The sequence below is a fragment of the Ylistrum balloti genome, unplaced genomic scaffold (assembly GCF_031769215.1).
Source record: "Ylistrum balloti isolate Yb309-2 unplaced genomic scaffold, AGI_CSIRO_Ybal_v1 Utg370048, whole genome shotgun sequence".
Classification (NCBI taxonomy): Eukaryota; Metazoa; Mollusca; class Bivalvia; order Pectinida; family Pectinidae; genus Ylistrum; species Ylistrum balloti.
The window spans coordinates 469,378-483,365 of NW_026782102.1; the positions used below are offsets into that span (position 1 = coordinate 469,378).

Consider the following 13,988-nt stretch of genomic DNA (forward strand, 5'->3'; position numbering starts at 1 on the left):
ACACGATACGATAAAATTTCATATATGTGAAATCAGTATACATTTAGATGTAAATAAGTTGTGTATCTAAATCACTTGTAGAGATGTAAATTTAATTCACTTGAATAAGACGAGTATGTAAAATAAGCTTATTTCGAGTTTGTTAAGATCATCAAACATATTCATGCACTAAAATATCGTCGCCATTTAAACCAAGGAAGTACAGGACACCAAAAGATGTGTGGTACTCACACCAGCCAAACACGACGAACCAAATGATGCTGCTTTGCTCCGAGAAGACGTTGACGGATATGAGCGTGTGAAGATACATGCCTTCTACGAAGATCCACATGTAGTTGGTACCCAGTAGGTAGTGGAACACTGTGAAAAACAGCTTACATTGCCAGTGCTGCAAAACAAAAACAGGATTATAAAGACAAGGCAATATTGCGAAGTGCGTCGGAGCGGTGCGTTGGAACAGCACAGTTATAAATATTTATCATTCTATGCATTGCTGCGATGTAACCTTACCGAATGTCAGTTTTGCGCTTGCTCTTCCGGAACACATGGTCTGGTATTACTCTCCATGTTCGTGTTCGGATGCCTTCATAATTTTGTTTGTTTATATTTTGCCCTAGTTTATTAGACTTTACTCATGATTATGTTGACATGATCACTTGAATGAAAATATGTTTTATTTGAATTGGGATAAAACTGGTGAAAAACTAAGAAAATTTAATTTAAAAGACTTTATAGTGATTCAAATATGAGTTATGACCAATGCGTATTGTATTAGTGGTCAGTCTTACTGTTCCTTCAGGTATGAACTGGATTGCTCCAGTAGGCGAGGTTGTAACGTCAGCTTGGAATCCTACACCTTCCACCAACATGTTCTCCTTCATAAATGATATGGCCGCCCTCAGCATGAAAGACACGAACATGTTGACGTGAATTGTATTCCTCGGACACCGCAGCTTTCTGCATAAGATTATTATCAAATACTTAATAATTGTTTATTAAATGAACATTTCCATAAAAACGTTACTACAGTTGTATATGAACAATGTACCTGTCCCCATATAATCAGTATATAAGATAATAATTAATGCCTATGTATAAATATATATTATTGTTGTCCTGATGGATTCAGTTAATGTGCATGAAGTCAAGTTGTGTTGATGTCAAATTAAAAGTAAGCATTTTGGTGTTGTATAGCACTGATAATGCTTTGAATTATGACAAGATTTGTTTACTTACAGGAAACCTGTAACCGCAGAAATTGTATATAGGAGGGTTTCTGACGGCCCAGAAATTTCTCTTGATTTAGTATGTCTGATATCGCGTATATGTAAATACAGCATTGTAGATATATGCATCTGTTAAATGTCTGATCAGAAGTAGACATTTTTACCAGAGTTATGTCGTGATATATAGACATTCAAGCTGTAAACACATATCTGTTACGTACCGGAAGTAAAGCATGATAAACACAGCCATCACAAGGGACACTAGGGAGGCTCCGTACCCTATTGTGTACATCATTGTAATTCGGTGCATGTGCTCCTAGAATTTAGAGAAAAAAAGATATATCAACATTATTTCATAACTTAATTAGAAAACTGCTAAACATTTAACTATCTATATTATTGAGAATACTTGTCATCTCGATAACCATTGTATGATTGGACGTACTCACAGCAATGAGGGGATGGCCTTCGTCCTTGTGAATACACTTAGAGTAGTCAGACCACGTGGTGTTGTGTACCGGATGTATATACCAGGTGCCGGACTCCGTACAGGTCCGAGAGGCGAAGGCTGTAACAGATTTGATGATATATAAAAGTGTTTTTATGATGACTGAGAAGATGCATTGTAGAAACATTTATTTAACGTCACACAGTTTATGTAAATCAGTTCCTAAAGTTTGTCGTAACCTGCATGCTCCATTGTTAATTCAGTCCAATAGTGGCACGGTTCAGAATACAAACACATGTACTCGACTTCGTTTGAAAATTAGATACACGGAAATTATGAAACTCATGAGTCATGGGGTTAGTGACCTCCCTATCTGATTTTAGCTTTTCTTTCGATGGCTTTGCATTTTCGTTATTCGTCTCCTAGGCTTCAAAATTTGGTTCCTGACCATCACTGACGAGCCACTGAGGACGAAACAGCTGTTTGACTTTTCTTTCGATGGCTTTGCATTTTCGTTATTCGTCTCCTAGGCTTCAAAATTTGGTTCCTGACCATCACTGACGAGCCACTGAGGACGAAACAGCTGTTTGGTGAAGTTTTATTCATTTATTGTGTCTACTGTATCTTACTCTAGAATGTATGTAAAGGTATCACTGGCTTGTGTGTTTTTTGTACAATATCAAAGGACACATATGTGTGTCAATTAAGTTTTCGTTGGTTTTCGTCTTTTCCCAAATCTATACAGTTACGTGCTCCGATCGTGCTCACCCTTTGCTAAAGATATTTTCCCGGTCGACTGAGAACTGCCACATGTGATATAAGATCAAACAACAAAATACTTATTTTACACACAACTTTACTATAGTTTATCATGAATCATTCGTATTATTGATAGAGCAATGAGGGTTTGACCATTTTTGCACTATTGCATCAATGCCGTGCTCCGGTGGTTATTACGAAATTTTAAGGAACAGCTCTTGATTAGAAGGGATTAATAGGGATCACTAGTGCAACGAGAGACAGATTGATGAGAGCTATTTAAAGCTGAACTAACGTAGGGATGACATTCAAGTGATAATGACATCTCGATACCAATTTATAGGTAGAATTGCACTCCATAAAATGAAATAAATTGCGTTAAGTAGCTCTGTTTCGTCCTTATAGGACTCTACCGTAATGTGAGAAGGCTACAAAGTGGAAATGTTGAAGGCAAATTAGGAACATTGCATACAACATCAATTGAAATATAGATGAGGATAATCAGTAATTACATACTATATATATATTCCAGACTTACTTTGTATATCAAATACGTACCGGCGCTGTCAAACATATTGACATAACTCGGGCAGGGTTGATGCACCGTGTTCCCAGCTCTCGTGTACGGCCAGCAGGAAATCGTGTCCCAGGCGGGGCTGCAGTAGGTCCCTAAGGATCAGGAAGACATTACATGACGTTGTAGACTTTTTATTCATTGTATAAGTAATGCTATCTGTATTTGTTAAATTCGTTAAGTCCGTTAAATTTGAAGTTCTGATTTTGTATATTTGTGTGTGTTATTATTTTTTTGACATTGCAAACAAATGCTATTTAAACTTGTCTTTATAAATTCAATTTCCCGTTTATTTATCAATAAGTATTGCTACTGTTTGTCTGTCAAACTCGAATATATCCTTTGGTAATTTGGACTTGCGATGACTTTAGATTTAGTCTTATGAAAAAAAGGAAGGACTGTACGAAAAAAAAAAATTAAAAAGTTTATGATATAAGATGTGTAAAAACACTAAAACAGGACCATTGGTAACATAATAATCTAGAACCATGTTAGTGAGGCAGCAAAAAGTGTGAATTTAGCATTATATGTCAAGTAATTTTGACAACTTATCTTCTACGTGAAACATACGTCTGAGACACGTGGCCATTGGAAGTGCTTACCATTTCCTGGTTTGGCCGTTATCAGGCTAGTGTTGAGACATGCTATTTCAGCCTGTAGTAATAGACGATTCTGCTCTTCCAGGGAGATGGTAACTACCTCCTGGTAAAATAATATATGTTGATGAGCTTTTATATCAATACATATTAAATCAAGTTTCTAATGATGGAGGATATCATGTACAACATCTGTGACTGATTGGTGTTAATATTCAATATTTTTGTTGTCACAGGAAGCTATTTATAAATGCACCAACATTTTATGAAAAATAACTTAAGATTTGTAAGTAGTAGTATCTTGAAACCGTCATTTGTCATCTAAAGCAATATACAAAGACGTGAAAAGAAAACAATGAAAAATGCAAAGAAAATAGCGTTATGGTTGAGTTTCGTAATACGTACCCCTCCAGCACCAATCATGAAATATGAGACGCACCAGACCATATACCACATCCATTTATGTATATCAGTGACAGCACGTGCCATAGCTATCATTTACATCTACAACAAACAAAATAGAGCGGTCAAGTTTCAACAAATGTTTGAAATTCCGAATTATTTATTACTATTTAGAGATAATTCCCAATGCATGTAGCTTTTCAGTATCAAAATGACTGAAATTAGAGTTTTTCACTTCGCATTTATTGTTGAATATTTACGTTGTTCGTTTCAATAACCTAATGTATTTCATAATTGGACATCCCACATCCATTTGTGTATATCAGTAACAGCACGTGCCACAGCTGTCATCTACATCTACAACAAACATAACATAGCTGTCAAGTTTCAATAAATGTTTGAAATACCGAATTATTTGATGCCTTTTTAGAGATATCAAAATGGCTGAAATCAGATTCGTTTCATTTCGCATTTATTGTTAATTATCTACGTCTAAGTTTCATTAACCTGATGTATTTCACATTTGGACAGGGCAGACATGTGTTTATCTTTTCTGCCATATGGTATGGTGTTTAACTTTTGAAAGGCTTTGCGATATATTTATTTCATACGTTTGTTTCGTAAGTTTGGCAGAAGCTTCTCCGGAAAGAAACGCAATAGTGTCAACTTTGTGACACGCCCTCCTTTGAATTACCAAACGAGCTGGTCTACTCAAGTGATTATTTTACCTTTGGCGTCAAACATCACAACAAATAAACAACGTAAACGAAACGAGCACTAATAGACAGGTGATTGAACGGGAACTGACTAGACTAATTTATTCATTTGCATGCCAGTTATTTAAAAGTGTACTTGTCAGCTAGTTAACCAAGAGAAATTAAAAAGGACAATTAATGACTTGAAGACAGTTCATAAAGTTCATAGAAAAATATAAAGAATATTCATTGGGTTCTTCAATATATTACGAATCGAGAGTTTGTAGAGGAACATCAAAGCCATAGGAATTGAACAGAAAAGGTATTTCTGGGCCAAAATGGTAGAGTTTCGTTACAAGCGCGCCTTTTAATTACTGACAAAGACATAAATCGACAGTGAAAAAAACCCCAAAGAAACAAAGATTGATACTTTACTGGCCAATGCAACCATGTAATACCATTAAATTTATTCGATTTATTTATATTATGCTACCTTAAACATGATGAGACATCACGTTACTATAGTATCTAAATTTTAAGCCAGAACACTTGTCCACTTGTGCCATATTCGAATTAAGCTACAACATCAAAAGTCTCTCTGTAAACAAGAATCTACGGGCAGTTAAACATTATGTAAGTCCAAAAGATACGGAACGCACATGTCGTTTTTGTTTTTAAATATTTACACAGGACACGTTTAGCATCCCATGAATTGTTTACGTCATAGAGAACTTGAAATGAACAGTTGTACCATTTTATGTAACATCAACAACACGAACCAAAAACTCTAACATCAGTGTATAGTACAGACCACGTTAGGAGCCTCAGCTCAAGGTTTGTATATGTTCTCTGATTGGTTACAGTGTAGATTTAATAACGTGTCAAAAGTTGGTTGTTGATGTTAAATTTGATTTAAATAATAATGATATTGTTCACTTATTATAACAAACTTTCAGAATAAAGTATTCATGTGTCAGTAGAGAGCTAAAACATTTTTCTTTATTGAAATGTCAGATCACATCATAACAAAAAAAAACGAAATATGACAGTAGAAACGACATATATGTGTTATACATCCTGCTAGGATGTTACATTTGCTAAACTAGTGCCTAGATTTACAGTATTTGTTACAAGTACTATCATTTTTTCAGGGTAACCTAATCAAATACAAGAGCAAAATAAACTTAGGTTGGACATTGAATATCTGTGTCGGGACACCGTGAAGAATTGGCTATTCTTCTTATTGTTTCTGTTATTAGACTGTTTTGTTTACAAACATATAATAACAATTATCTAAATAACACACATGGAGATATCAAAAATACGTGCATGCATATAGAATCGTATACGTGATTAAGAATTGACGTCCTATTATACAGGGATGTTTGGTTATTTCCTGAAACTGTATACCGTTAAAGCAAGATCAGAAACTCTAGAAACATCAAAACAGTTGTATCACAAACGGGATACGTACTACAAAACTTTAAGCATCGCTTTAATGCACGGTGACAATACCGTGGTTGGCGTGGCTTTACTTTAAATCAAAAGTATAATGGCTGATACAAGCCGATTCGTTACACACGCTTCACATCACTCTTTCATTGCGATTCAACGAATACTTAAAAGATAAAATGCTGTTTGGCGACTCAGCATACTTTAACTTTCTTAGTATCGTCGTTCTGTCGCTCCTCGACTCGGAATAACAATTACACGCATGTTCCTTTAGTCTTAATTGTAAATTGATGAAACTTTTAAACAATAAGAAATGCTCCCTTACATATACATTTCAATGAACCTATCCGTATTCGTTTGCAGCTTATTTTTGAGAACCCTTATACAACCATCATGGTGTCTGTTTACATAATTAATTTGCGCTTTATCGTATTTGCTCTGAAACCAATAGATTGAAATGTCAAATTTACTTTTACTAAAAGGCTATTGATATCCGCGTATATCAAACTTGATTTTAAACCAACAGAGAGCAATGCTATATTTGGTATTTTTCTGAAAGGCTTGTAAACATGATATACATCATACATGATAAGATGGCCCGTTTTTCATTCAGCCAGTTATATTATACGATAAAAAGTATAGTCCCGGGACTCTGCAAATTATTTTAGCGAGTATTTAATTTCACGAAATGTAAGTGACTCTCTTATTTGCGAATACAGGATTTTGCGGGTACCATGCTACAAAACTTATTTGCTTAAAGACACCATCAGCAAAAGTATATTCGCGACGGAAATGAATAGTGATACTGCTCGCGAATAAATGCGAAATATAATCACTCGTCAAAAATAAGTGATATACAATAAGTAACACACCACCAATGCTCCCTGTATTCCAAGCATGGGAAACGGTGTTCATGACAATGTAAGTTGGCCTTATGCTGAAAGGAAAATCGCAAATAGAATGCGCCTAGGTCGATGGATATCACTGCAATTATGATGGTAAAATCGAACATTGTTAATTCACATTTAATCTCTTTACAACCATATAAACCGCAAAAATGAATCGATCAGGGTACTTAACTGCCAGTACGCACGAGACACATGGGACGAAGTCCAGTTATTAATGACTATATTCTGTCCTGCTCCTGTTAGTTGTTTACTGTACATGACTTGGTTCTCAACGTCACTGCGATGAGACATGAGGTGGGAAGGAAGGCTTACTTTAAGATCACTGGCCAAGCTTGGAACACTTTGGTCATGTTGAAAGATTTTAAATATCTCGTACACTTAATGTCACATAGAAGGTTGGAACAGCGTCAGATGATATGTTTTTTGAAAACCTGAGTGCGACCAGTAGTACTACAATTTGTATAAAGTTCCTTCAAAATTAATGGTTTTAGAAATCCTTATGTGGCGTAAAACAAAAAAACATACAGACAGGTCAACATGACATTATAAGGCTGAGGAGACGATGACATGATATCAAAAATACACAGAGAGTCTTGACGCGATACAAGGAGAATAAGGTTAGGCATCTTCTGTTTCGTTGTCTTGTAAGTCTTGGTCAAGATATTTATAAGTAATATCACACACCGTAATGAAAAAAGTCGAACAACAGAATCACCTGACATACTAATATCAAACACAAAGTAATAAAACAAGATTATAAAATCTCCCCATGACTTCATTATGACAGCCGTAAAACGGCCTCGTTAACAATATCAACCCACATCTCTCATTTTCCTGTGAATTTTAGAATATCGAAGATAATACGACTTGTAAACAGCGATAATGATATATGTATATATAAAGAAAAAACATCAAACCAAGGATATACTATAATAAGTGTCATGTTACAGATCACAATAATAATAATAATAATAAACTAAAAAAAAAAAAAAAAAAAAAACAGCATGAAAATAACAGCATGTGAACAAAATCATAATTCAAACTCAAATTCAGAATATGAACAAAAGAAAGATCTACAAGGAGACCCGTGAAAAAAGTAAAAGGAGAATAAGACCAGGTGTTGTGGAAGAGTAAGCGTCTTCTGTTTTATCGTCTGTCTTGCAAACAAGAAATGTCTACAAAAGTTGTCTCTGGTGGCTTCCAGTTAGCGATTGACGCGTCCCGTCCAACATTTCCTAATATATTATGTACAAGTTTTAATCATTAAAATTTCTTTTTGTGAGATGAATCCTTAATATATCTAAAAGTGAAATTATAGGACTTGTGAAGGAAAAAAATATTACTGGGATCATCAAAATTTGCCACTTTTCACAATATTGTTTTATATACAGCGTAAATAATATCACCCTAAAAATTGTGACTGTGTGAGTTAAAATAGCCTTCGAAATTAAATTATATGGTATTTCAACAAATCTCGTAGTTATATAGGGTTGTTGGTCACTTGCTCTATTGTATAAATACAGGGATATTACTCTTTAGAATGAAAGGACCACATTCCGTGGGAACGCTCACCTCCCACAGTAGTTCTATATTTGTTCTATGATTTGTTCAAATATATCGCAAGGAAATACTAAAGAATGCAAACATTAACAATATCATGGTATGTAAACACATCACACATCGCCATTTACTCGATCGCCTTTATCAATAACTTTGTTTGTTATCTTACTGATCTATAAATAACACTTTACAATACATCACGATTGTGTTTATAGACATATTGTGATATAATACCTACTACCAGGTATCTAAATATAGCACAAATCTCCCGGTGTAGGGTCGATTATGTGCCATGAGTTCATACGATCGAGGAGGAAATGATATGATTCATGGTGATTAGGTACAAAGCTGGTATGATACTATTGTTCACAGATAGAGAATGTTGCTATATATATATATATATAATGAAAATATCAACAGCTCAGTGTCCAGTTCAATATATGAGATTGCATTTAAGTGTAAAGCATGAGCGCTTTCATGTATTAATCTTCAGATTGAAGACAAATACATGAAAGCGCTCATGCTTTACACTTAAATGCACATCGTGTTTCTGATTAATATGCTCATATATATATATATATATAGCAACAAACATTTGTATAGACAACACTAAAGAACACCATATACTGAAGAGTGAATACCAACAGTTCAAATTTCTTGGCTTTTCATGTGTTTACCGCTACTCCATGATATTGTCAATGTAAATTGCTGTTTCAAGTTTGCCACCATACGGGAGATACATCAAACTGTGCTGTGTTCGGCCTTCCAAACAAAATTCCCCGCATATGAAAATTACGAAATTTGTTGAAAAACGGGACAAGTACACCTTCACATCTAGGTGTGAACTTTTCTTTTAATGTCTTTGGATTTTTCTCAGGCGCTTCATAGATTTCAAAATTTAGGTCCTTATCATTACTAGCAAGTCCTAGAGGAACGCATTAGCTGTATGATACAGTCAAATTAAGTGTTTTGCTCCACTGTATCTGTCTCTAAATTTATAAATATAGGTCCTATTCATTTTTGTACAATCTCATGTTTAATCGAAAAGTTTTTACTTTTAAGAATTGTATCGCTCTTGTTTTTTTTAAAAGTGTCAACTGATCTTCGAAATGATCAAGAGAACTGAATGTTCAACATGATAATGATATAACAACGGAAAGATTTACATAGAAACCGTTGAAAAAGTACACGAGAAACACGATCTTGTGCTTCCACACTGAAGTGATATTTTCTGGGGGTACTTTGGTACGTTTCAGAATAGGTTTAAAAATATCTACATTCAATATTGAATTTTCAACGTTACAACATCAATAGACACTGTCTTTTTTTTTTTATTTACAAAACAATTCATTTCGCTTATTTTTGTTGAGGCCAGTCATATGTTAGGGCCATAAAAGGACTTTTTGTGAAGAGTCTTGTACGATAGTGCTATTGATGTGAGTAGTTGAAGCAAAATAAATTTTCATTTAGTAGAAATATATGACAGCAGAAGGTGTATACAGACGGTGATATCGACTGCATCGCCATAAAGATAAAGCAGGCCCCATAACTCATACCTGGATTCAAAGGATCGATCTGAAAGGAGAAAGGGTGATGTTGCTAAATATAGATTATATACAACTGAGGGGTCAATATCAAAACACAGGTAGGATTAGTGTGATAAGACGACAACAGAAACATATTTGCCATAAAAAAAAAACTTTTGGGGTTTTATACATGTTTCCTGACAACCAGAAAAAAAACCATTATATATTATGGAAATAATGGTCTCAAACGCAAGGAAAGTTCTTCCAGTTTGACATTCGATATATACAATGTGTGAGTGTGAGGATTCGATATATGTATAAATGGATTGTACATATGAATATATTGAGCGAAAGATATAAATATGGTATATGATATTACCTAATCAATTCATATTCATATGTAAAACTTAGAAACTGAAAGTGAAGTGGGGAGTGGGAACCGAACGAAGTGTGAATAAGTGTGCATGTGTGTGTGTGTGTGTGTGGAAGGGGGTCTGATATTATACAAATGATACTCAAGTGAATAGCACATTTAAATACAAACATAGAGTTGGATAGAGTAGAGCCAAACAATGAATTAAACTGCATCGTACAGCTGTTTCGTCTTTCGAGAACTTGTTAGTGATGCTAAGGGCGTACATATTGAAGCCAAGGAGCGGATAAGGAAACTCCAAAGTGATCGAAAGAAAAATAAGAAATCTAGACAGATAGGTGCAAGGCATATCTGCAGTTGGTAAGAAAATGGCACAAGTTAACATGATATGCAAGAACTCGTTTCAGCCAATCGCCTGTTGCTTCACATGGATTTAGACCCTATATATATGGGTGAATTTAAACAGGTGTAAATTTTCTAAGGCTTTCCCTGAATTTATTGTTAGTTTCATTAATATTTTCCGGATATTGACTTCTTCTGAAGACAATGGCAGTTTGGGGTGCCGGTAAATCTGCTAAATTATGTCTTTTGTAGACATTCTATGAATCTAGACATTTGTTACTTGTGTTGACTTTCAGTAATCTATGTCATTAACTTAATGCTAAATAATGACATATAGTAATGGATTTTGTAGTCTGATGCCTTAAGTGATTGGGATGTGTGCTTATATTTACAAGGCGGTTGTCATGGAAACGACAGGATCTCGAACAAGATAATTCGACATAAGAAATGTTACAATATTTTATCTACAAACATAAATGCCAATACGTGTCATTACATGTCAGGATCTTGGCCATTTAACGCTGAGATGTAAAAACAAACGTAATGATAAAATCTATACATCGGAAATTAAAAGCAATATATCTGAAATAAGTTTGTATTTCCGATTTTCAGCTATCTTTACGTTGTGATTTGATATCTTTCACGTAATAAAAGGGATTAGAATGATCTTCAGAAAGGATTTTAAAAAATGCTGTGAATGTAGAGAATTATAAACATCGAAATTTACTATTATACCGCAAGATAGTTATCTGTTTCCATCGGTATGAATGCAATGAAAAGGTAACCTTTGACCCCGTTTATATCTTTATCGTCCTATCAACAACTATTCCACACAAACATACCACACACTAAAGTGGATTAACTACATACCACACACAATATTGGATTAACTACATACCACACACACTATTGGATTAATTACATACCACACACACTATTGGATTAACTACATACCACACACAATTGGATTAACTACATACAACACACTCTATCGGATTAACTACATACCACACACACTATTGGATTAACTACATACCACACACTATTTGATTAACTACACACCACACACTATTGGATTAACTACATACCACACAGTATTGGATTAACTACATACCATACACTATTGGATTAACTACATACCACACACTATTGGTTTAACTACATACCACACACTACTATTGGATTAACTACATACCACACACTATCGGATTAACTACATACCATACACTCTAACTATTGCATTAACTACATACCACACATACTATTTGATTAACTACATACCACACACTACTATTGGATTAACTACATACCACACACTACTATTGGATTAACTACACACCACACACTATCGGATTAACTACATACCACACTCTATTGGATTAACTACATACCACACACTATTGGATTAACTACATACAACACACTCCTATTTGATTAACTACATACCACACTCTATTGGATTAACTACATACCACACACTATTATTGGATTAACTACATACCACACACTATTGGATTAACTACATACCACACACTATTGGATTAACTACATACAACACACTCTATCGGATTAACTACATACCACACACTATTATTGGATTAACTACATACCACACACTCCTATTTGATTAACTACATACCACACACTATTGGATTAACTACATACCACACACTATTGGATTGACTACATACAACACACTCTATCGGATTAACTACATACCACACACTATTGGATTAACTACATACCACACACTATTATTGGATTAACTACATACCACACACTATTGGATTAACTACATACCACACTCTATTGGATTAACTACATACCATACAGTATTGGATTAACTACATACAACACACTCTATTGGATTAACTACATACCACACACTTTTATTGGATTAACTACATACCATACACTATTGGATTAACTACATACCACACACACTACTATTGGATTAACTACATACCGCACACACTATTGGATTAACTACATACCACACAGTATTCAGCTGGATAGTATAGACTAATGTGAAAAACAATCAACAGGTGATATATACAGATAAAAGGACGAGTCTTGCATATAAATAGACGTACAACATATCCTGGTTTGTTAGCATGTATGAGCCACGATGACGAGACACCGTTTCACGAGGGGTTATATTCTGTATTTATTCGCGAGCAGCTTCATCGGTGATTTAAAATTTTCTCGCGTTTATATTTTTGCTGATTAATTAAATGAGTGTTTTAGTGTGGTACCCGCCAAATAATGTTTTCGCGAATATGACAGTCTGTTACCTTTTGCAAAATTAAATACTCACTAATACAAAGTGATTCACGGTAGATAACGAACTTTTAGTACGGAGTCATTATGTTCCATACAATTGTGACATCAATAAGAAACGTTCCATTTATGTTCGCATACAAATTCATTTCTTTTACAGAAGTATTTAAACAATTTAGAATTCAGTCGAAATAACACGGGTATCGAATGTGAGTAATATCTAGTACTGATATACCGAGATATACGTTTTGATGACTTGTTTTTGTTTGAATATTTGGCTTAAATCCACTTTGTATGGTGTTGTATATATTTACCTCTTATGACATACGTTTGATGATTAACGAAGTTAAATTTTTAGTGTAATGAGTTCTATCCAACAAAATTCTGACTCAAACTCAAACTCGGTGAAATGAAGGCAAAGTTATATATCAAGTTAGCGAGAACACCCAAAAGTCATCTGTTCAATCATACCTATAGATAGTAAAAAAATTTAAATAAAAAAAAAACTTACTGTCTGTTCCGGTCCATTCATTTTGATTAATCCATGGATTACAAGTGAACAGAATGATTTATGGAATACCAGGTGTGTTTCGTGTAGGTAATCACTTAGAAATAGTTTGTCAGTCCTAAAAATATCACACAGAGATAAACGCCTTTTATCAAGCAGATACTACTAAACACTGGCGTATATCTAGCTGACGACTGAGAACAGGGCTTGTGAATCAATGAAAACACAATGTTTACTGCCTATGTAACAGAGCATTGTAGGCTAAAGACTGTCATCACTATGTTATCATAGAAAAGTATTTTTATCCCGGAGATAACATATGATACACACAGCTTTACA

The 13,988-nt window shown here is 34.4% G+C and overlaps 1 protein-coding gene across 1 annotated transcript in view; it reads right to left on the bottom strand.

The window, feature by feature from the left end:
• Positions 1-13,988, bottom strand: part of LOC132549203 (parathyroid hormone 2 receptor-like) — a 57,818-nt gene that overhangs the window by 7,633 nt on the left and 36,197 nt on the right. The window contains exons 3-8 of the mRNA XM_060213120.1: positions 3,610-3,709; positions 2,992-3,102; positions 1,676-1,794; positions 1,448-1,542; positions 789-957; positions 232-388 (exon numbers count right to left, since the gene is read on the bottom strand). Of these exons, the coding sequence (XP_060069103.1) occupies positions 232-388; positions 789-957; positions 1,448-1,542; positions 1,676-1,794; positions 2,992-3,102; positions 3,610-3,709 (751 nt within the window). The remainder of the gene's footprint in view (positions 1-231; positions 389-788; positions 958-1,447; positions 1,543-1,675; positions 1,795-2,991; positions 3,103-3,609; positions 3,710-13,988) is intronic.